Source organism: Littorina saxatilis, unplaced genomic scaffold, assembly GCF_037325665.1.
Source record: "Littorina saxatilis isolate snail1 unplaced genomic scaffold, US_GU_Lsax_2.0 scaffold_781, whole genome shotgun sequence".
Taxonomy (NCBI): domain Eukaryota; kingdom Metazoa; phylum Mollusca; class Gastropoda; order Littorinimorpha; family Littorinidae; genus Littorina; species Littorina saxatilis.
In genome coordinates, this window is record NW_027127649.1 from 822 (window position 1) to 23,448 (window position 22,627).

The 22,627-nt window shown below is 43.0% G+C and overlaps 1 protein-coding gene across 1 annotated transcript; it reads right to left on the reverse strand.

Annotated features, from left to right (window-relative positions):
- Window positions 1-6,534: 6,534 nt before the first annotated feature.
- LOC138956056 (scavenger receptor class F member 2-like) lies at window positions 6,535-21,500 on the reverse strand. The gene is made up of 7 exons (XM_070327517.1): window positions 21,122-21,500; window positions 15,886-16,038; window positions 14,565-14,705; window positions 10,550-10,684; window positions 9,906-9,999; window positions 9,434-9,471; window positions 6,535-7,929 (listed from the first exon to the last, which is right to left on the reverse strand). The coding sequence occupies exons 1-7, from the start codon at window positions 21,381-21,383 to the stop codon at window positions 7,571-7,573; spliced, it is 1,182 nt and encodes a 393-aa protein (XP_070183618.1). The 5' UTR covers window positions 21,384-21,500; the 3' UTR covers window positions 6,535-7,570.
- Window positions 21,501-22,627: the final 1,127 nt, after the last annotated feature.

A 22,627-nucleotide genomic window follows, 5' to 3' on the forward strand; every position in this document is an offset into this window, starting at 1 on the left:
GGAATGACTCGCTCCATCCACTATTTGTTTTGCACCGTGTAACACTCTGCTCAGAATTCATTGCATGCACCGCTACTCAACACAACGATACTGTGTTCTTTTCCTGAAAGATTTATTGGGGTAGCTGGAGGTGAGAAACGGGTATGAGGTAGAATATGTGTGTGTGTGTGTGGGGGGGGGGGGGTAGAGGAGGGGGCAAGAGGGGAAATGGAAAGATGGAAAGAGGGGTGCGTGGGCGGTCCTTCGATGTAGGATTTAGACATTTCAAGATTGTTTGGGGAGAGGTGGGAGAAGGTGGGGTGGGGGGTGGGGGGTGAAGGGGCAGCAACTGAGTAAGGATGGGGGAAGGGAGGTCGGGATGTGGACTATCCTTGGCACAAAGGGTCAAAAATCCAAAAAATAAGCCCTTAAAAAAATATGCCCATATTTTTGAAAATATGCCCATATTTTTGAAAATAAGCCCTTATTTCTATAAATAAGGCCTTATTTTAGAAATAAGGCCTTAAGTATTTACAGCCATAAGGAAATAAGGGCATAATGAAATAAGGCCTTATTTCTGTTAAGGCCGAACTGAAATAAGGCCTTATTTCTGTTATGACCTTAAAAAAATAAGCCCTTAAAAAAATATGCCCATAAAAAAATAAGCCCTTAAAAAAATATGCCCATATTTTTCTGCGCATCGCTACTGCGCATCCGGACATTCGAAAGCGCGCACAAACTCGCCTCTCGTTCAAAACATCCGTCATACCATCGAGCGGATACAGCATGGCTTCACGCATTCGAAAGCGCGCACAAACTCGCCAAAACCCCAATTCTCTTGCAATTTGCAATTTCAGCACAAATTCTTCTCAAAAATTCATCACGATCTCTGAACCCCCCATTCGCCATGTTTCTTATGAGATCTCTGCGCATGAGCGGCGCAACCGAATTCTATTCAGCTTCATGATTGGTCAAAAAAATAAGGCCTTATTTTTGTATGCCCTTATTTTTTATGCCCATATTTTTTTATGCCCTTATTTTTTTATGCCCGTATTTTTATTAAGGCCTTACAGAAATAAGGCCTTATTTCTCGTAAGGCCATATTTTCAAATAAGGGCTTATTTTTTTATGCCCATATTTTTTTAAGGGCTTAAAGATTTAAGGCCTTAATAATGGAAAATAAGGCCTTATTTTAGAAATAAGGGCTTATTTTCAAAAATATGGGCATATTTTCAAAAATAAGGGCATATTTTTTTTAATGGCTTATTTTTTGGATTTTTTTGACCCTTTGTGCCAAGGATAGTGGACAGTAGCTGCTTGAAAATGGGATTAAATGCAGAAGTGACCTGGAATCGGGTTCAGAACCCGAAATAGTAGCGCCGCATCAGCCACCACAGAAGACAATAAGCGATGCCGCTCTGCTGAGAAATGTTCTGTGTGCATGCTCATTTTAGTGTCTTTAAAGCCTGGTCTTGGTCGACGGCAATCTGACGGTATTGCGCATAGAAATATGTGGCTGTGTATGGCCCGGAAGCTTACAATTCTGTGTTGACTGGGAGCTAACTCTGTATGGATACTCCTTCTGGTAAATTGAATTTGGTCCCTTCCACCTTACTGAGGATAGAAGTCTCTACCTTCCATCCCGTGACCGTGTATAATGTGTGTGTGTGTGTGTGTGTGTGTGTGTGTGTGTGTGTGTGTGTCCCTGTGGCCGTGTATAACGTGTGTGTGTGTGTGTGTGTGTGCGTGTATGTGTGTGTTTGTGAAAGAGAGAGAGAGAGAGAGAGAGAGAGAGAGAGAGAGAGAGAGAGAGAGAGAGAGAGAGAGAGAGAGAGAGAGAGAGAGAGAGAGAGAGAGAGAGAGAGAGAGAGAGAGAGATGGAAGTTACCCCAAGATTAAGAACACGCATTTAAACAACTTTCTTCAGCAGATGTATTATTTTGTAGTTCATTTCGGTAATATTCAACAAATAATTATCCTACATACACATGATCATAAAGGCGGGAAATAGCAAATAAAATTAAACATTTTTCACTTTCGACAAAAAATGCTACCATTATTACCACCACCACAACAAAAACAAAAAAAAATCGAACTAACCAACTCACATACACAAACAACCAAGAAACACTTTGTTCACAGATTTTGAATGCGTACAATCTTGTTATAAACAGACAAAAGATTAGAGCAATAGTAAATATAATGGGTGACACTAAAGGAATCTTGCGATGCTGCCTTTGCGTGTGGCAGTTTGGTATGTTTTGTTTGACACCAACCGAACTAAACAACGGATTTGTTTTCGAATTGTTCGATACTAAGTGAAACTCCTCGGTTTAACATACAGTGAATTCGCAAATGAGTGATTGGCCGACAAATTAGCTATCGCCCCATGTGTAAACGATTTTTGTTCACCGTGCACTCACATAGTCAGCTCACGGATGGAAACACATCCGGAAAAAAACCCCACTCATGTACATGAACTTTCGGCAAATTTAATGAAAAGAAGACTTAGACTCAGCTTAGACTGTGTTTGAAAATTTGTGTTTGCTGATATGTTGCCAGACAAACAGTATAAATATACAATGGTATATACAGAAAACAAGTACATGTATGACAGAACGTGTGATGTCTAAATGCCTCAATCACACACACACACACACACACACACACACACACACACACACACACACACACACACACACACACACACAAACACGCACGCACGTACGTACGCACACACACAAACGCACACACAAACACAAACACGCACGCACGTACACACACACACACACACACACACACACACTGACACAACTTGAACACGCACAGAAGGGGCAGCAACTGAGTAAGGAAAGCACTGAGCCCTTTAACACAAAGAAAACAATGACTGTACAATACTACACTTTCTACACGATTTCCTTTTGAGCAATTCAATGCTGCAATGAACAGCGAAAATACATTGAAGAAATAATCTGTACATGCAACGCGTAACATTTTCATATGTATACAATGGATATAATAATTATATAGAGAATATTTGCATTGGATTCACACACTACTGTTCCTAAAGCAAAATAATGCTTTTCAACCTATAAACTCCACATCTCACACACCCTTACCCTCCCTCCCTCCCTATTGCAGCAGTAACAGTTACACCCCCCCCCCCTCGAAAAAAACCCACCCGGACAAGAAAACAAACAAAAACGAAAAACGAAAAGAAAAAGATGAAGCAAGAAGAATGCAAAACATCACATTTAAAGGTACCATACTTCATATGTAGACGACCATCTTATAAATCACCACTGTATCCCTCCATATAAACACATACACAACAACAACAGCCTGGCTACCTTCTGTGTAGGTCTTGATTTTTATGGCGGAATAGAGTTTAAGTTTTATAGAGATGTTCGGAAATAACTCTGTCAAGTCTGTGTGGGTTGGGTGACAAGTTATTTAACTTGTTTCTATAGAAACACCGAGGCAATCCTACAATGTCACGTGTAGCTTGGGCCACTGTTTCTAAGAAAAAGCTAGGAACAACACGGGAAAGCAACTCTTCCGCGACCCATACAAACCCGACAGAGTTAGTTCCGAAATCAGTCTATTTGTTTGTTTGTGTGTTTGTTTGTTTGTTTGCTAAACGCCCAGCCGACCACGAAGGGCCATATCAGGGCGGTGCTGCTTTGACATATAACGCGCGCCACACACAAGACAGAAGTCGCAGCACAGGCTTCATGTCTCACCCAGTCACATTATTCTGACACCGGACCAACCAGTCCTAGCACTAACCCCACAATGCCAGACGCCAGGCGGAGCAGCCACTAGATTGCCAATTTTAAAGTTTTAGGTATGAATTAACCCACGACCTCCCGATCACGGGGCGGACGCCTTACCACTAGGCCAACCGTGCCGGTAATGGATTTTACGTGTTGACACAAATGTCAATCTACAAAATCATTTTATAAAAAAAAAAATGCCCACGTTGAACAGCAGGCAGCCAGGCGTTTGATAATGATTATATGTCCAAGTGTGAGGATGCTCGTGTTAAACCCCATGTCAAAATTCAGATAGATCGGTGATGCTTGACATAATCGTTCAAACGGGAAGGATTGTGTCTTTAAAGTCAACGACCAACTGAGAGTATTTCAGCCTTGTTCAGTGAATCAAAGGTTTAATAAAATACCAGTTGTTCTTGGGTTCATAAAACATAAAAACACTCAAAAATCGGAAATGCTAAGTCAAAACTAAACAAGTCGCGTAAGGCGATAATACAACGTTTAGTCAAGCTGTCGAACTCACAGAATGAAACTGAACGCACTGCATTTATTTTTCAGCAAGACCGTATACTCGTAGCATCGTAAGTCCACCACTCGTGGCAAAGACAGTGAAATTGACAATCCAGAATAGCGCGGTAGTGGTTGCGCTGAGCAGGATAGCACGCTTTTCTGTATCTCTATTCTTTTTACCTTTCTGAGCTTGTTTTTAATCCAAACATATCATATCTATATGGGTTTTTTTAATCAGAAACCGACAAGGAATAAGATGAAATTGTTTTCAAATCGATTTTAATTTTTTTATTTTAATCATAATTTTCATATTTTTAATTTTCAGAGCTTGTTTTTAATTCGAATATAACAGATTTATATGATTTTGGAATCAGAAAATGATGAAGAATAAGATGAAATTGTTTTTCGATTGTATTATAAAAAAATAATTTTAATTACAACTTTCATATTTTAATGACCAAAGTCATTAATTAATTTGTAAGCCTCCAAGCTGAAATGCAATACCAAAGTCCGGCCTTTGTCGAAGATTGCTTGGCCAAAATTTGACTACATGTAAAAAAAGAAGGAAAAAGAACAAGAAAATAAAATAAAATAGAAGAAATAACAACAGATCAAGCATGCAGTGAAGTGTCACGATACCCTTTGTTGTTTTATATATCAATTAATTTGAATATTCTATGAACAATATATTGACTGTTAACGAGAGACACATAATGTTAATCTGTTTTACAGCACTTCTTCCTTCTTCTTTTTTTTTACAGGGATCAAACAACCAAACAACCAATCAAACAAAGCACACAGACAGACAGACAGACAGACAGACAGACACACACACAGACACACACACACACACACACACACCTTAAAACTCGGCTCTCTTCGACCTTCACGTTGTGTTAACACTACTTTTGAGCATTTACGTGATCTGAAGCCGGTTTCAAGGACTCGCCGCGGTGGTCAATGTGATCAGTCGGTCCACGGCTTTGTCACCCGACTGGGGTTATCCGAACGCAACTAGTGCTTTGAGAGGGCAGCACTGCAATCGGGTAACTCCCTGCCCCGTGCAAAGAGGGAGGAGAAGGGGGGAGGGGGGTAAGGGAGGTTAACTTCTGGTCAATTTTCCCTCGCAGCCTGACCAAAGAATCTTGAAAATCGACAATTTGAACAGCACTTCAAGAAAGGCTTTTCTGAAACTGTAACCCATACATTTGCTTGTGTGGAATCCCTAGGACGCTTAGCCATTTCAGGGACGTCGTTTGTCATCGGCAATCGACAACACATCTGAACTTACGAGTGGAATCGTATTTCAAAACACTTTAAAATTTGCCGCCCAGAGTTGCTTAAGTTTTTCTCCGGGGGAAGAGGGGGAAGGGGGGGGGGGGGAGGGGGAAGGGGGGGGGGGCGTCGGAGTTGGTGCCAAGGACTGCTTCATCTTACATTTTCCGAAATTGTATGAACGTTTCGTAAATTTGTTGAAGAAAATCAATCTTAGCACGATTTCTGCAACTAACATTGAAGTCAATAAACCCATCAGTATTTGGAACTGAAAAGTCTGCGCCTGCAATGTACAACCTAGCCCCCGACAACAAATTATTCTGAGAGCATTGAATTTTTTAAATTTTATCGAAATGTGCCTCTTTAAGATCGAAATTAGGAAAATGAGGAAGTTGATGTTTCAAATTTAACACAGCACTTCAAAGAAAGCTCCAAACAAAGTAAAGGTCGTAAGTCACATCTATATCATTATTTCCCGAAAGAAAAATCAAAAGGTATGCCTAAAACAGCCTGTTTGCCGAGGTGTATTTTAAGTTCTTGGAATATTCCGAAAGAATTACAGAAAGACAATATGCCAGTCTATCCAGGGTATCCAATATTACAAAGAAAATTGCCCATCGCAGGGGGAGGCCCACGACCACAGAGATATTAACAGCTATTGGGTTTTCAGCGTAGCAATAGGGTCCGATATTTAGATGAGACAAGTATAATGCCGACGAGTCGAAGACATAATACTTGTTCGAGTCTTATATTGGACCCTTTTGCTACGCTGAAAACACAATAGCGTTTATATTGCTATTCTGACATAATATTCTGTGTTAAAAACATGTTTTCGTCAGCAACAACCACCAGAATGGTCCATGTTGCCTATTGCAGACGAGGGTTTAGTGCGCATTTCCCTTTGCGCATGTATCCACGGAAATCACAGAACACTGAAAAACCCTCGGACATGTATCACGGAGAAGACACGAGATTACCGGATGTTTGGCATAACGTTTGTTTGTTTGTTTGTTTGTTTGTTTAACGCCCAGCCGACCACGAAGGGCCATATCAGGGCGGTGCTGCTTTGACATATAACGTGCGCCACACACAAGACAGAAGTCGCAGCACAGGCTTCATGTCTCACCCAGTCACATTATTCTGACACCGGACCAACCAGTCCTAGCACTAACCCCATAATGCCAGACGCCAGGCGGAGCAGCCACTAGATTGCCAATTTCAAAGTCTTAGGTATGACCCGGCCGGGGTTCGATCCCACGACCTCCCGATCACGGGGCGGACGCCTTACCACTAGGCCAACCGTGCCGGTTTGGCATAACGTCAGTATGCCAGGTTTCATATGACGTCACGTATCATGCTTGCTTATATACGTTTTCTTCTATGTTTTGTTTATAAATCTGACTTCTATCGGGGATAGGGATTCGCGTGGAGACTGCGGTAAATCTGTGAATGGTAAGAGATTGTTTCAGAAGAACATTGCAATGTCAACATTGCAAACAATTGACGTTGCATAGGGAAAGGAGAGGTTGCTGATTATGTGATAAACATGGGAAAGACCGTCTGCTAGAATATGCAGCTACTGGAACTTCGCAAGGTTTGTTGCTTTTTAAAGAACTGCAGTTTTACACAGAATGTATTTCATGTACGATAAGAAAAAAAAGCAAAGTGCATCGTCTGTCGACCAGTCACAGAAACAAACCTGGCCAGGTATCCGTGTACTTCATACACGTCGAGGAAACCCGAAACATGCGTCTTTGTTATTACGAATATGAAAGCATATTTGCAGACTTCCTGTGGAATATGGCCCGATGATCGGAATAGGGCTGTGTGAGTCTATCCAATCACAATCCCCGAATTCCCCTACGTGTCTATCAGAATAGCAATATAGTCTATATCTCTGTGCCCACGACACTGCGGCGGACTGCGCTCTTTCCCATACAACCCGGGTTGAAAATCTGGCATGGCCGGGAACGCAGAAGAAGAAATAGGAAGTAGAAAAAGTCAGTATCATAATAAAAACCTGTGTCCTTTCAGTTCACATTGCCATAAGTGCCGTCAGTCGTCGCTCCGAATCTCACGTTTCCATAGGTATTCTCCGTCATCTGCCCTAATTTCTTCCCCTTCGGCGGTTTCAAGGCCACAGTCGGTTTCGAGTCCACGGGCGGTTGGGCGTCGGCATTTTGATACACGGGATCTGATTGGCTGTCAATCGACGCCGCCGGAGCGGAGAAGGGGTGAGAGTCGTAATCATGGGAGTCGGGGGGATTTCTGACGACACTGTCGTAGTTGACGGCGGGGTTGTCGTGGACGTTCTGATAATCCCGTGACCGGCGGATGGTATCGTTGGTTCGTCGCGGGGAGTGGAGATCCGCCAGCGTGTTGAACTCGCCTTCAAAATGTAATAGATGTTTATTCCAATAACAACGACAAAGACGACGATCATGTTTCAACGACAACAGGAGCAGCAACACAAAAGACAACTGCAACATGGAAGGCCACATCATTAAAGACAACTTTAAGAACGAGAACAAAATTGGCAACAACATGAAAGACACCAGGAAGAACAACGAGAACAACATTGGCAACAACATGAAAGACACCAGAAAGAACAACGAGAACAACATTGGCAACAACATGAAAGACACCAGGAAGAACAACGAGAACAACATTGGCAACAACATGAAAGACACCAGGAAGAACAACGAGAACAACATTGGCAACAAAATGAAAGACACCAGGAAGAACAACGAGAACAACATTGGCAACAACATGAAAGACACCAGGAAGAACAACGAGAACAACATTGGCAACAAAATGAAAGACACCAGGAAGAACAACGAGAACAACATTGGCAACAACATGAAAGACACCAGGAAGAACAACGAGAACAACTTTGGCAACAACATGAAAGATACCCGAAAGAACAAAGAGAACAACATTGGCAACAACATGAAAGACACCAGGAAGAACAACGAGAACAACTTTGGCAACAACATGAAAGACACCAGGAAGAACAACCATAACGTAAAAGACGACAACAACATACAAAGAGAGCCTGCAAGAAAACAAAAGTCAATTAAGCTTTTGCAAGTTATTTTATAAACACCACATACACATTTTTAAAACTTAAATCACGTTTCTCAAAAGGGTTATTTCTTTTTGTCTTTGCCTTGTCTTTTCTTTTTTCTTCTTCTTCTTCGTTCATGGGCTTAGACTCCCACGTTCACTCATGTTTTTAGCACGAGTGGATTTGTACGTGTATGACCGTTTTTAGCCCGCCATTCAGGCAGCATACGCCGATTTTGGGGGAGGCATGCTGGGTATTTTCGTGTTTCTGTAACTCACCGAACTCTGACATGGATTACAGGATCTTTTCCGTGCGCACTTGGTATTGTACACACGAAAGGGGTTAAGTCACAAGCAGGTCTGCACATAAGTTGACCTGGGAGATCGGAAAAATCTCCACTATATTAACCCACCCGGCGGCAGCGACCGGGATTCGAACTCTTTGAGAGGCCGACGTCTTACCACAACGCCGCTGCGCCCGTCTCCTTTTTTCATTATTTGTGTATTATTTTCTTTACTTGTCTCCTTGTTTTGACAGTTCCTTCCCTTTTTTGCGTGTTTCCCCTCCATTTTCTTTCAAACCTTGTTCGTTCCGTGTTGCGTCTGCTTTTTGTTGTCTTTTGTGTTCTTGTTTTTCCTGATGAAGCTTCCATAAGCGAAAATTCGTACCGTCTTGTCTCGTTCTTGTATTGGTGAGTACAGTATTCCTTTGTTTTTTAACTTTGACACATCTTGTTTTATAAAGGGGAAAAGTTAAGAAAATGGGGTAAAGTTGTAACGGGTTATAAAAGCAACGAAGATTGAGAGGTGCGTTTTGCTTAACTTACCATTGTAAGCCGAACTTGTCTTTTTTCTTCTCACATACCTGAAAAATAAAAATTGGGTATACTATTTGGGATCACAAAGAATGAAAGCAAGCAAGACAGACAGAACGACAGAAAGACAAACTGACAGAGAAAGTGAGAAAAAAAGATAGGTAAAAACATGTAGGACAAGAAAACTGACGGACAACCAGACATACATACATGGAGACAGAAACAGAGAAAGATAGGAAAAAGGTAGGAAAAGTAAGAAAGAAAGAAAGAAAGAAAGAAAGAAAGATAGAAAGAAAGAAAGAAAGAAAGATAGATAGAAAGAAAGAAAGAAAGAAAGAATGAAAAAAAATGAAAAAAGAAACAAACAAAGAAACAAACAAAGAAACAAAGAAAGAAAAAAAAAACCCAGACAGACAGACAGACAGAGAAACTTATTCCATCATTTAGTTTATTCCTCGCTATAAAGAGAATTGTTAGTACTGACCACAGCACCCCCACAATGATGATAGCAGCAGCAATAATGACGGCTGCCGCCATAACACTGCCAACGACCGGACCCACAAGGTTTTGCTTTTCCTCTGAAACCGTAAGTTATCTTTACATCAACATGGGGATTGTTAAACTAACAAGCAAACTTTTCATAAAAAAGCATGTTTTTAATACACAGCAAAAGCACACATAATACGCGCATACGCAAGCTCGCACGCACGGACGCACGCACTCTCGCACGCACACACGCACGAACACACGTGCATACCACACACACACATACACACGCACATACGCATGCACGCACGCACGCACGCACACACACACACACATATGCACGCTCGCACGAACGAACGCAAGTGCACACACACACACACACGCACACACACACGCACGCACACACACACACACACGCACGCTCTCACGAACGAACGCACGTGCACACACACACACACACACACACACACACACACACGACGACGACGACGACAACAACAACAACAACAACAACAACAGCAACAACAACAACAACAACAACAACAACAACAACAACAACCAACAAAAAGCGAAAAAATGAACGAACAAAAGACTCAAAGCAACAACAAAAACAACAACAAAACAAACCAGTTCGTTACTGACCTTGACACAGCACCCCTTCATAGTCGTCCTCACAGTCCAGATTACATATCCCGTCGTCATGGCGACACGCGCTGTTGTCACGACAATGTCCACACGCCTTTGTGCAGTTCTGACCGTACCAGCCTTCATTGCACTCTGTTACACAGGAACATAAACTTACATGACAGAAAGGCAGGTGAAGTTGCATGTTCTCTCTCTGCCTCACTCTTCCTCTGTCTCTGTGTATCTCCCTCATTCTATCTCTGTCTGTCTTTTCTCTTTCTCCCTCTCTCTCCTCCTCTCTCTCCCTCCCACCCCCAGGGGTAGGCCTCTCCGTCTCCCTCCGTCTCTCTCCCTCCCTCCCTCCCTCCCTCCCTCTCTCTCTCTGTCACCCTTTCTTTTTTTTTCTTTTTTTTTTTTCTTTCTTTTTTGCTTGAACCTCAGTTACAATATGACTCGCTATGAGTATGCTACTGTGAGCGATGCTGAACAGTTTAAACACAAACAGTTTGGGTTATAAATAGCAATAATATCATTCTTTCGTTTAACATGGACAATCTTCGAAAATGTACAATATTTTCAATCAATTATAATCTAGCTATAATTCTCTCCGTGAACAGGCATTTGCACACTTTCTCTCTCTCTCTATCCTCCCTCTCCCCATCCTCTCTCTCTCTCCCCTCTCCCCTCCCCCCTCCCTCTCTCTCCATCTCTAATTGTCCCCTCCCTCTCTTCCCCCCTCCCCCCTCTCTCTCTCTCACCCTCCCTGCCACTCTCTCCCTCTCTCTCTGATACTGTGAGCGATGTTTAAACATAAACCCTGCCACTCTCTCCCTCTTTCTCTGATACTGTGAGCGATGCTGGACAGTTTAAACATAAACCCTGCCACTCTCTCTCTCTCTCTCTGATACTGTGAGCGATACTGAACAGTTTAAACATAAACAGATTGGGTTATAAATAGCAATAATATCATTCTTTCGTTTAACATGGACAATCTTCGAAAATCTCCCTCTCTTGCTCTCTCGCCCCACCCCTCCCTCCGCTCTTTCTCTCCCTCTCTCTCTCACGCACCCTCCCTCTCTCTCTCTCTCTCTCCCTCCCTCCCTCTCCCCCCCCCCCCCCTCTCTCTCTCTTCCCCTCTCTCTCTCTCTCTCTCTCTCTCTCTCTCTCTCTCCCTCTCTCTCTCTTCCTCCCTCACTCTCCCTCCCTCTCCCTCTCTCTCTCTATTACCTTGGTTGTATTTAAATGAATTAATAATAATGATATATTTTGCTGTTCGTCATAATTGTTTTCATCATTGGTTCACCTTAGTTAATACATTGACATTTTCAACAAGTCATTTACAATAGCATGATAGTACTGGGTTTCTCAGTCAAAAAGCCGAATGAAGAGCTCTCTTTCAAATATACAATTTGGGTCAACGCCTTCTCCATATTTGTATATACTTATTGACATTTTTGCAACCTCTGTCACCCTTTCTCTCTTTCTCTCTATATCTCTTCCTTCTCTGTCTGTCTTTTCTCTTTCTCCCTCTCTCTCTCCTCCTCTCTCTCCCTCCCACCCCCAGGGGTAGGCCTCTCTCTCCCTCCGTCTCTCTCCCTCCCTCCCTCCCTCCCTCCCCCTCCCTCCCTCCCTCCCCCTCTCTCTCTCTGTCACCCTTTCTTTTTTTTTCTTTTTTTTCTTTTTTTTTCTTTCTTTTTTGCTTGAACCTCAGTTACAATATGACTCGCTATGAGTATGATACTGTGAGCGATGCTGAACAGTTTAAACACAAACAGTTTGGGTTATAAATAGCAATAATATCATTCTTTCGTTTAACATGGACAATCTTCGAAAATGTACAATATTTTCAATCAATTATAATTTAGCTATAATTCTCTCCGTGAACAGGCATTTGCACACTTTCTCTCTCTCTCTATCCTCCCTCTCCCCATCCTCTCTCTCTCTCCCCCCTCCCCTCCCCCCTCCCTCTCTCTCCATCTCTAATCGTCCCCTCCCTCTCTCCCCCCCCTCCTTCCCTATCTCTCTCTCACCCTCCCTGCCACTCTCTCCCTCTCTCTCTGATACTGTGAGCGATGCTGGACAGTTTAAACATAAACCCTGCCACTCTCTCTCTCTCTCTCTCTCTCTCTCTCTCTCTCTCTCTCTCTGATACTGTGAGCGATGCTGAACAGTTTAAACATAAACAGATTGGGTTATAAATAGCAATAATATCATTCTTTCGTTTAACATGGACAATCTTCGAAAATCGCCCTCTCTTGCTCTCTCGCCCCACCCCTCCCTCCGCTCTTTCTCTCCCTCTCTCTCTCGCACCCTCCCTCTCTCTCTCTCCCTCCCTCCCTCTCCCCCTCTCTCTCTCTCTTCCCCTCTCAGTCTCTCTCTCTCTCTCCCTCTCTCTCTCTCCCTCCCTCACTCTCCCTCCCTCTCTCTCTCTATTACCATGGTTGTATTTAAATGAATTAATAATAATGATATATTTTGCTGTTCGTCATAATTGTTTTCATCATTGGTTCACCTTAGTTAATACATTGACATTTTCAACAAGTCATTTACACTAGCATGATAGTACTGGGTTTCTCATTCAAAAAGCCGAATGAAGAGCTCTCTTTCAAATATACAATTTGGGTCAACGCCTTCTCCATATTTGTATATACTTATTGACATTTTTGCAACCTCTGTCACCCTTTCTCTCTATATCTCTTCCTTTCTCTTTCTCTCGCTGTTTGTATGTCTCTCCTTCTTTGTCCGTCTGTTTGTCTTTTCTCTCTGTACCTCTCTCTCTCTCTTTCTTTCTCTCTCTCTCTCTCTCTCTCTCTTTCTCTCTCTCTCTCTCTCTCTCTCTCTCTCTCTCTCTCTCTCTCTCTCTCTCTCTCTCTCTCTCTCTCTCTCTCTCGTGCAATCATTTAACTACGCAAGCCTAGCCGTGTACTACTCGTTGTTTGAAATAACAAAACCACTATGACAGATATCAAAGTGAGCGGCATGATAGTATATGGTAACGCACACTGGGTTTAACAGAGAGAATAATGAAACAGGTATTTCATAGGGACAGGAACACTAAGCAACTTACATTTGCTTTGAGTTCTGTATATCACAGATACTGCATTATGGGAAAAAACATCATCACATATGAGCAATGAAAGCTTATTTATGTGGAATTCTGTTTTGTTCTGAATTAAACATTCCCAAAATAAACCTCATTTGCTGGGGTCTCGGTTTTGTAACGCTGTCTCATGACGGGCGCAGTGGCGTGGTGGTAAGACGTCGGCCTCCTAATCGGGAGGTTGTGAGTTCGAATCCCGGTCGCTGCCGCCTGGTGGGTTAAGAGTGGAGATTTTTCCGATCTCCCAGGTCAACTTATGTGCAGACCTGCTAGTGACTTAACCCCCTTCGTGTGTACACGCAAGCACAAGATCAAATGCGCACGGAAAAGATCCTGTAATCCATGTCAGAGTTCGGTGTTTACGGAAACACGAAAATACCCAGTATGCTTCCTCCGAAAGCGGTGTATGGCTGCCTAAATGGCGGGGTAAAAACGGTCATACACGTAAAAATCCACTCGTGCTAAAAACAAGAGTGAACGTGGGAGTTTCAGCCCATGAACGAAGAAGAAGAAGAAGGACAATACTATATTACTTGTAAGTGGTTCAGCAAAGCTTTACGGACAGGATAATTTTGATTTCCAACCACCGTTTTATCAAGCGTTAGTTAGTTAGTTAGTTAGCTGTTGCTTTTCGTGTCCAGCGGACCATAATAGGCCAAATCAGGACCCCTTTATCAAGCGTCCCGACTGAGGGACGGAGACTAGGTAACGCGACTCTCTCGTTGCACGCCATCCCCAGGGATATTGAGGAAATTCCTCAAAAACTATAAATAAGTGTTCAAGCTACCAAACATACCCAATATCAAACTTACATTGCGTACAAGACCAATTAGTGTGCACAATGCCCCCCAAAATACAATGTCATTTTTACTTTGAGTACAAGGTCAATTCGTGTACCAAGCATGAATTAAATCTACACAAAATCAAACTTACTTTGAGTACAAGAGCGCAAGAGCCAGCCATCCTTACAGACAGCAGACGTACAGACACCAGTGAGAGGGTCGCACCTCCCGTCCCCACCACACTGACCACACTGCTGAAGGCATCGCGGTCCCCAGAAGCCAGCCTTGCAGTCTGCAAACAGTGACAAACACACACAATGACAGAGATAAAGACACCAGTGTCAAAATAACACCTCCCGTCCCCGCAACACTGACCACACTGCTGAAGGCATCGCGGTCCCCAGAAGCCAGCCTTGCAGTCTGCAAACAGTGACAAACACACACAATGACAGAGATTAAAACACCAGTGTCAAAATAACACCTCCCATCTCCATCACACTGCGGTAGACATCGCGGTCCCCAGTAGCCTGCTTTGCACTCTAAACAATGGTCAAATACACACAATGACAGAGGTAAAGACACCAGTGTCGAAATAACACCTCCCATCCCCGCCACCCTGATGGAAGCCTTGCAATCTGCTAACAGTGACAAACACACACAGTCACAAAAATAAAGACACCAGTGTCAAAATAAAACCTCCTATCACCAGAACACTGCTGTAGGCATCGCGGCCCCCAGAAGCCAGCTTCAGTTTGCAGTCTGCAAACAATGACACACACTCTCAATCACAGAGATTAAGACACCAGTGTCAAAATAACACCTCCCGTCCCCGCAACACTGACCACACTGCTGAAGGCATCGCGGTCCCCAGAAGCCAGCCTTGCAGTCTGCAAACAGTGACAAACACACACAATGACAGAGATAAAGACACCAGTGTCAAAATAACACCTCCCATCCCCACCACACTGCTGTAGACATCGTGGTCCTCAGTAACCTGACTTGTAATCTGCAAACAATAATACAAACTCCCAGTCACAGAGATAAAGACACCGGTGTCAAAATAACACCTCCTATCTCCAGAACACTGCTGTAGGCTTCGCGATCCCCAATAGCCACCCTTGCAGTCAGCAGAAAGTTGTCAAACACACACAACCACTCAGAGTTTGAATGATATACAACAGCAACTTAACAAATCAAGACCTTTCTATATAGTCCTCACTTCAAAACCGACACAGACACATGAAGTCACCACAGAGCAGATATACACACACGCACACACAGACAGGCATGCACGCACGCACACACGCACACACAGACAGGCATGCACGCACGCACACACACACACACACACACGCACATACACTGACACACACACACACACACACACACACACACACACACACACACACACACACACACACACACACTACTTGAACAATTTTGTCCAGCAGATCACGTGAGAGTGAACATACCTTTACACAAGGGCATTTCCCGGTTGTCGTGACAACGAGCACAAAATCCTTTCACGTGGCCACAATTATTAGAAGGTGTATAATAGAAGTCAAGCGTGAGGCAATATCCACATCTCTGCAGACAATCCTGCCCGTATCTGCCAGCACCGCACTCTGAAAAGAAGCAAATACTATGTGCAAATACATACGATAATATATCAAATACATCTGATAGTGAAACTTGCCATTTTGATGATGAAAATTCAGCACCGGTATACTGAGCTCAGAACCTGTAATATGTTTAATTAGTATTTGTATACTTCTCTGGCCACTACAAAGCGGTGGACTTACTTGTGAATGTTTTCTTGTTATTTGATTTTCAAATGCATCTGATAAAAATCGATTCATCTAATCTTCTAATCTAATCTTATCTTATCTATATATAAGAATGGTATGGATGAACGTGTGTGTGTGTGCGTGCGCGTGTGCGTGTCTGTGTTTGTCTGCTTGTCTAAGAGATGGACAGAAGCAAGAACAATATGTGACCCTTTTCTTTGAATCAGTCTTAACTCGCAACCCGCACAGTGAGCTACACACGAATAACAGTGCATGGGGTCAACCTGGGTGATATTGAGATTTGGTGTGCAATGAAGTCTTCAAACATTTATCTATCGTTTGGTATCGTTTTTTTTTTATCAAAGGTGATTGTAAGTGGGTGAAATAATTAATTATAGTTAATTATAGTTATCAATTATGATCATAAACACGCCCAAATCGACCCATCTTTGAGCAAACAGAAGTACCCTTAACCCTTGCAGAACCCCTACATATCGCATTTGTACAGAACCGGCTGTGCTTGGCCTTTCGCGGGCTGTGCTTTCCGTGTGTGTATGACACACGCTGAGCGAGCCAGCCTCTGAAAACGTGTCGTTAACAATCGTTTGATTCTAACCAATTAGGAGCGAGGATCCTCCAACTACAGCCAATCAGATAGCACTTTGCTCCAGCTTTAGCCTCAAGGTGGTTTCCAAGCAAGGGTACACGCTATCCCATTGGATGAGAACTGTCACGTGGTAGCTTCTTCTGGGCAAAGCGAAACATGCATGGTTGCGTTCATTGAAAAAGAAACATCATGGATAAAAATGTACAAATTGCTTCTCTGTTAAACGCATGTAGTTCAGGTAATATGCCTGCCTGCAGAGTATTTCGTTTCCAATTCGTTAGATGATTCTCTGAGTGATGATTGTGAATCTGAGTGTGAAATGTGGGAGAGGGAGGAGGAAGAAAGTGATGGAGAAATCGTCGCTCCCTAAGATAAAGGATATCAACAATACTTGCAGGAGACTTTGATATATACATGTGTAGCCATTTCTAACCACATTATATGTCAAATTCAAAGTATTGGATACTTTTTAGCCATTGTGTGACGTTCGCTCCTCAATCAATCAATCAATATGAGGCTTATATCGCGCGTATTCCGTGGGTACAGTTCTAAGCGCAGGGATTTATTTTTATTTTTATTTTTATTTGGTGTATGCTTGTTTGGTGTGGTTTTTTTTGGAGGGTGGGGTGGGGGGGGGGGTGCACGTTCACTTAAAATCAACACATCACTACACTTATGGATTAAAATGTGCAGAGATGCATCCCCAAACTTTTGGCAAAAAATCAAGAAGATTGGGTAATTCTAAGACCATGTTGCTAAGGAGAAAGTGTGGGAGTAGTGTACACAAACTTCCAAGTCTGTTTTCTCAGAAAGGCTCACGATGGAGGTGTTGACTCCAAACCGCCATACCTTCTACAATTTTTGAGTTACAACAATTATTCTGGTATCAAAATAATCAGCAAAGATTGTAGTTTTTGGAAATGTAATAATCTCAAAACCTTCAAAATCTACCCGTTTAAGACTGATTTGGTGGTGCAAGCACACTGCCTTGAAACCACAGATGTGCACCCGCTCTCATGTCGGGTCACTTCGGTAACAGAAGAACACTGAAAAGAATCTTGACCCTATTCTTTTGGCCGGGCGCAAGGCGTGCGTGACGTTGGCAAGTACTGTAGAACTTGCGAAGTTTGTCAGAGAACTTCGTCCAAAGATCGAGTTACCGCTGCTCCTCTTCAGCAGATCTGATGCCGCTTATTCATGTTCCTTTCAAGAGGATCTGTATTGACTTGGTTGGCCATTTTAAACCTGTATCTTCAACAGTATTCCGGTACATTCTGATGAGTGTGGATACATCGGCTCCCAGAAACAATATCGTTGGGGCGGATTGTTTCAGTTGCTGAAGCACTGTTTTCTGTCTTCTTGAGGATGAACTATATACATGTCATTGTCTCTGACTGTTTGACGCAGTTTGTTTCGGATCTTATGAAAAGAGATTTGCAGACTGTTGTCAATTCAGTCGATCAACACTTCTCCTTACCATGTGCCGGCAAATGGGTAAGCCGAAAGATTTAAGGGACCTCTGAAGAGAATCTTGCAGAAGGTTGTTCAGGAGCACCCGACTGACTGAGACAGATACGTCCCTGCACTTATGTTTGTACATTGTGAGCGTCCAAATGTCACTACAGTGTTTTCCTCAAATGAGCTCCTCTTTGAGCGCTCCCCAGAGGCCCAATTTCCATTTTCTTTGACTCATGGATTGGTAGAACTGATGGAGTTGAAGCTAAACATTTATATCAGTACGTCTTTGATCTGAAGAACAGAATTGCTGAAACGTGCGCTTTGGCACAATGATGCTGCTCGCATTCACAAACATTACCATGACAGGAAGGCCATACTTTTGCACCTGGAGATAAAGTTCTTGTACTGTTAACTGCTGACAGTAGTTAATAAGCTTCTCGTATGTTGGAATGGTCCATTCAAAGTGATGGAGGTGGTCAACCCTGTTTGACCTCAACCGCAAACACAATTAAGGTGCTCAAGAAGTATGAGAAACGGGTTTCGACAGCAGCTGTTGCTGTGGACAGGGAAATCAATACTGGTCCAGTTCTTGTTGACCAGGACTTTCCACCGTTGGTGTCTGACTCCGCTCAGAAGGCAGATGCGTGTTCGGTTGACATCTTGAATCCTGAGACGTGCTGTGGTTGTATAGTCTCGTGACGAGGTTGTCTTACATAGTATCCCTGCACTAACACGTGAGTCAGTGAAGGATATTCGCTACTGTAATAATCTTTCTGATTCTAGACGTGCTGAACTGGACATTGTTTTTCAAGACTTCCCTGTGCTTCTGACAGACAAGCCTGGAGACACTGAGGGTGTAGATGAACACACCATTTCTCTCGCGTACGATTCTCCTGTGTATGAGAAGCTATAACCGTTGCCGTTTGCTGCAACAAGACAGACAGTTCAAAAGATGTACAATCCATGCCGAATGTAGTCGTCATAGAACCTTCTAACTATGTGCATGCTTCTCCATTTGTCTTAGTGGCAAAAAGGGACGGACCGGTTCGTTTTTGCATCGATTTGCGCGCCTTGAACAAGATAACGCATTTTGATGCCGATCCGATCCCTGAAGCTAATTCTAGCAGAGAACTCAGTCGTCAACTTTGACGATGACATCATGACTGCTACACGGTCATGGTCAGACCACGTGAAGCAGATTCGGAATGTTCTAAGCATGTTAGACAGATTTCGTCTCACAGCTTGACCATCCACGCTGTTTGCCGGATTTACTGAGTTGGAGCATAGACCTATATTATAAATATAGGTCCCTGGTTGGAGCTGCTAGGACATGTTGTCGGGGATTTCTAAAATCAGATCAGTGAAAGTCAAGAAGATTCCGTCGATGTCTCGACCGCAGACAAAGAAACAGGTACGTTCGATGATCGGACTGCTAAGTACTACAGGTACTATGTCCCCAACTACGTGTTCTTGACGGCTCCTCTGACAGATCTGACGCAAGATGATCACAACAAAACCATCACATGGACGGCAGAGTGTGATTCTGCGCTGAAAGCCGTTCAAGGGGTACTTTCTACCTTCCCTTCCTGCCCTACCTGAATCAAGATTTTGTCGTGAGAACTGATGCAAGTTCGACAGGTTTGGGTGCAGTTCCTTTGCAGGAAAAGGGCGGTCTTCTGCAACTAGTTGCTTATGCCCCTCGAAAACTTCTATATATATAGATCGAGAGTCGAGGTACTCCACCGTTGAACGTGAATGTCTTGCCATTGGTTTGGGCCTCACGAAGTTCTCTCACGTTGTTCAGCCGTTATACAGACGCTCAATATTGTAGAAGGCACTAGTCAAACTGATGTTTGACAGACAGGTGGGAGGGGGCTCTGTAGCTCCATTTCACACGAGCCTTTCCATCTGGAGGGGATGATGCCGGAGTGCCGAGTGCATCATCTTCCACGAGAGCTTTGTTCAGCAGACGCAGCTAGGAGTTCAGAACAAAAGAAGCAGGAGACATCGCTGGGCTTCGCTTCCGATGCCTACGGGGCAACGTGGACGTATAACTGGTGGCTTGATTTTACAACACCACGCACAGAAGTCGCCGTGTGGTAAAACTTGCAGTTAAAACTTACAGTTTTACTCGTCTTGTACTCTGGGTCTTTCTTTGTACATAAGTTGAACAGTTGTGACTATGTGTGTGTTAAATTTCAGTGGGCAAAATATAATCAGTTGAGCTCAATACGTGTTTCTTGTATTGTTCTAGAATGAATCGTGGGAGTGCGCATGAAAGTAGTCCTTCTGTCTGTCTGTTACTGGCACGGTAAGTATATCTGTCCTGACACTCACCCCGTGGCCAAGTTTTAGCATCGTGCATACCTGCCGGGGATACTAGCTTACTAGCAACCAAGAAACAAATCGCGCGGTAAAGCGACATCGAAACATTTACACAATCTGTCGGCCTGAAACCCAAAACATCAACACTGAAAACCAATCATCATTGTAACCCAGAATACATGTGCACATGTGGTAAAGCTTGAATAGGCCAAAGACCGAGATGGATTGCGCTCATCTTCGCGAAGCATGGGAACGCAGGACCTAATTTTCATACACCGATTTCTTTTATTCTGAATAGATTTTTAGAGGGATCATGACATTCCTATAGTTTGTGGGATTCGAGACAAAATGATACCGAATATAATGCAATAATTGTTTTGAAAATCTGTAAGTGACACACACACACACACACACACACACACACACACACACACACACACACACACACACACACACACACACGCACACACACACACACACATGATTCCTGATCAATCTGAAACATGTGACTGAATGTAAACAGGGACTTACTGTCTTTGCATAGTCCAGGTATATAGCCAGGTTGGCATGGGCAGTTGCCGTTAGCCTTGGCACAGTTCTGCTTGTCTGTACAGAACTGACCGCAGGAAGCCTTGCAATCAGCACCCCAGTAACCACCCTCACAGGCACCAGGGCAGGCTCCGCTCGCAACGTTACACTGTACACCACCGGCGCATTTCCCGCACGTATCGCGGCAGTCCTGCCCGTACTTGTTTCCGTCACACGCTGGAAAGATACACAGTGTCAATCGCATAATTAGTGTGGCATTGAACACTCCACCACTCCAAGGTTTGGGTTTAGAGGTTTTGATTCGAACTCGGGCCCTCTAGGCGCATGGAGAAAATGGTTACAAGTTACAAATGCAGAATATAACTGTAACAAACAAACTACAACAACAAAGTTAATAATCAAATATCCAGACAAGAAAAACAAAAACAAAACAAAAGAAACAAAATCAACATCCCTGTATGTTTAAAAAGACAAGCAATGTTGATATAAGCAGTGTTTAAATTAAACACACCATGTAACATAAAAGCCAAATCAGCCAGCCAATATCTGAGATAATAGTCTGCAGGGGAATGAATTAATTTGACACAATTCAAAGAGTGACTTACAGCGGTTGTCTCCCATGTCCAAGTATAGATCTGTCCTTGGTTGATACGGTGCAATCATCAGGTTCCAAATAATTGTGTATTGAAATGTTTTATATGTGGGTTATTCGCACGAGCTGCGTACCCGAGTAAACCATGTTACGAAGTATAACTGAGACATTTAAAACTATACACATTGATTTTATTAATAAATACTTGTTCCATATTATGTTCTTGGCCTGCAGAGAAAGAAATTAGAAATACCTGCACATTTGTGTTTGTCTACGTTCAACAAAATTACCAGGGATTTTAAAGTACATCACCTTCGTAACATGGAAACCAACGGTTATTTGTGACATAGATTTGAAAACTAACAGTTAAAAACAAAAGTAGAGATACTATTTCTTTGTGGCATTCTGTATCATTATCCGCCTTGATTATTACTGAAAAAAGTAGAGAATACATCCTAGTTGCCATTTAATATACCTTATAATCATTTGAAGGACTGGAAATGCCTACCACAAAATGTGACCCTCCACCACGGAATGAGTCGCATGTCACCTTTGCATGATTTTCATATTTTTACATTTTCCTAAAGAGTTTTTTATGCTCTATCCAGTGGTGAAACCCGTTTCAGAAAAGAGCGAAAACTGTTTGAGTTATAAGCCTGTGACTAAGGTGACCCTCACACTGTTACCAAACGGCAAACACTCCCCGGACTTTATATTAAGCCTAGCGCAAAACCGCGCGAGGTGACATGCGACTCATTTCGTGGTGAGGGTCACAAAATGGTTCACAGCTCTGCAGAATAACCCAAGTGCATTAACCTTTCTTATTTTTGAGACTTCATTGTGGGACGTAAATAGTATATGATTATCTGTTTCGGACTTTACACCCCCAAGGCTTA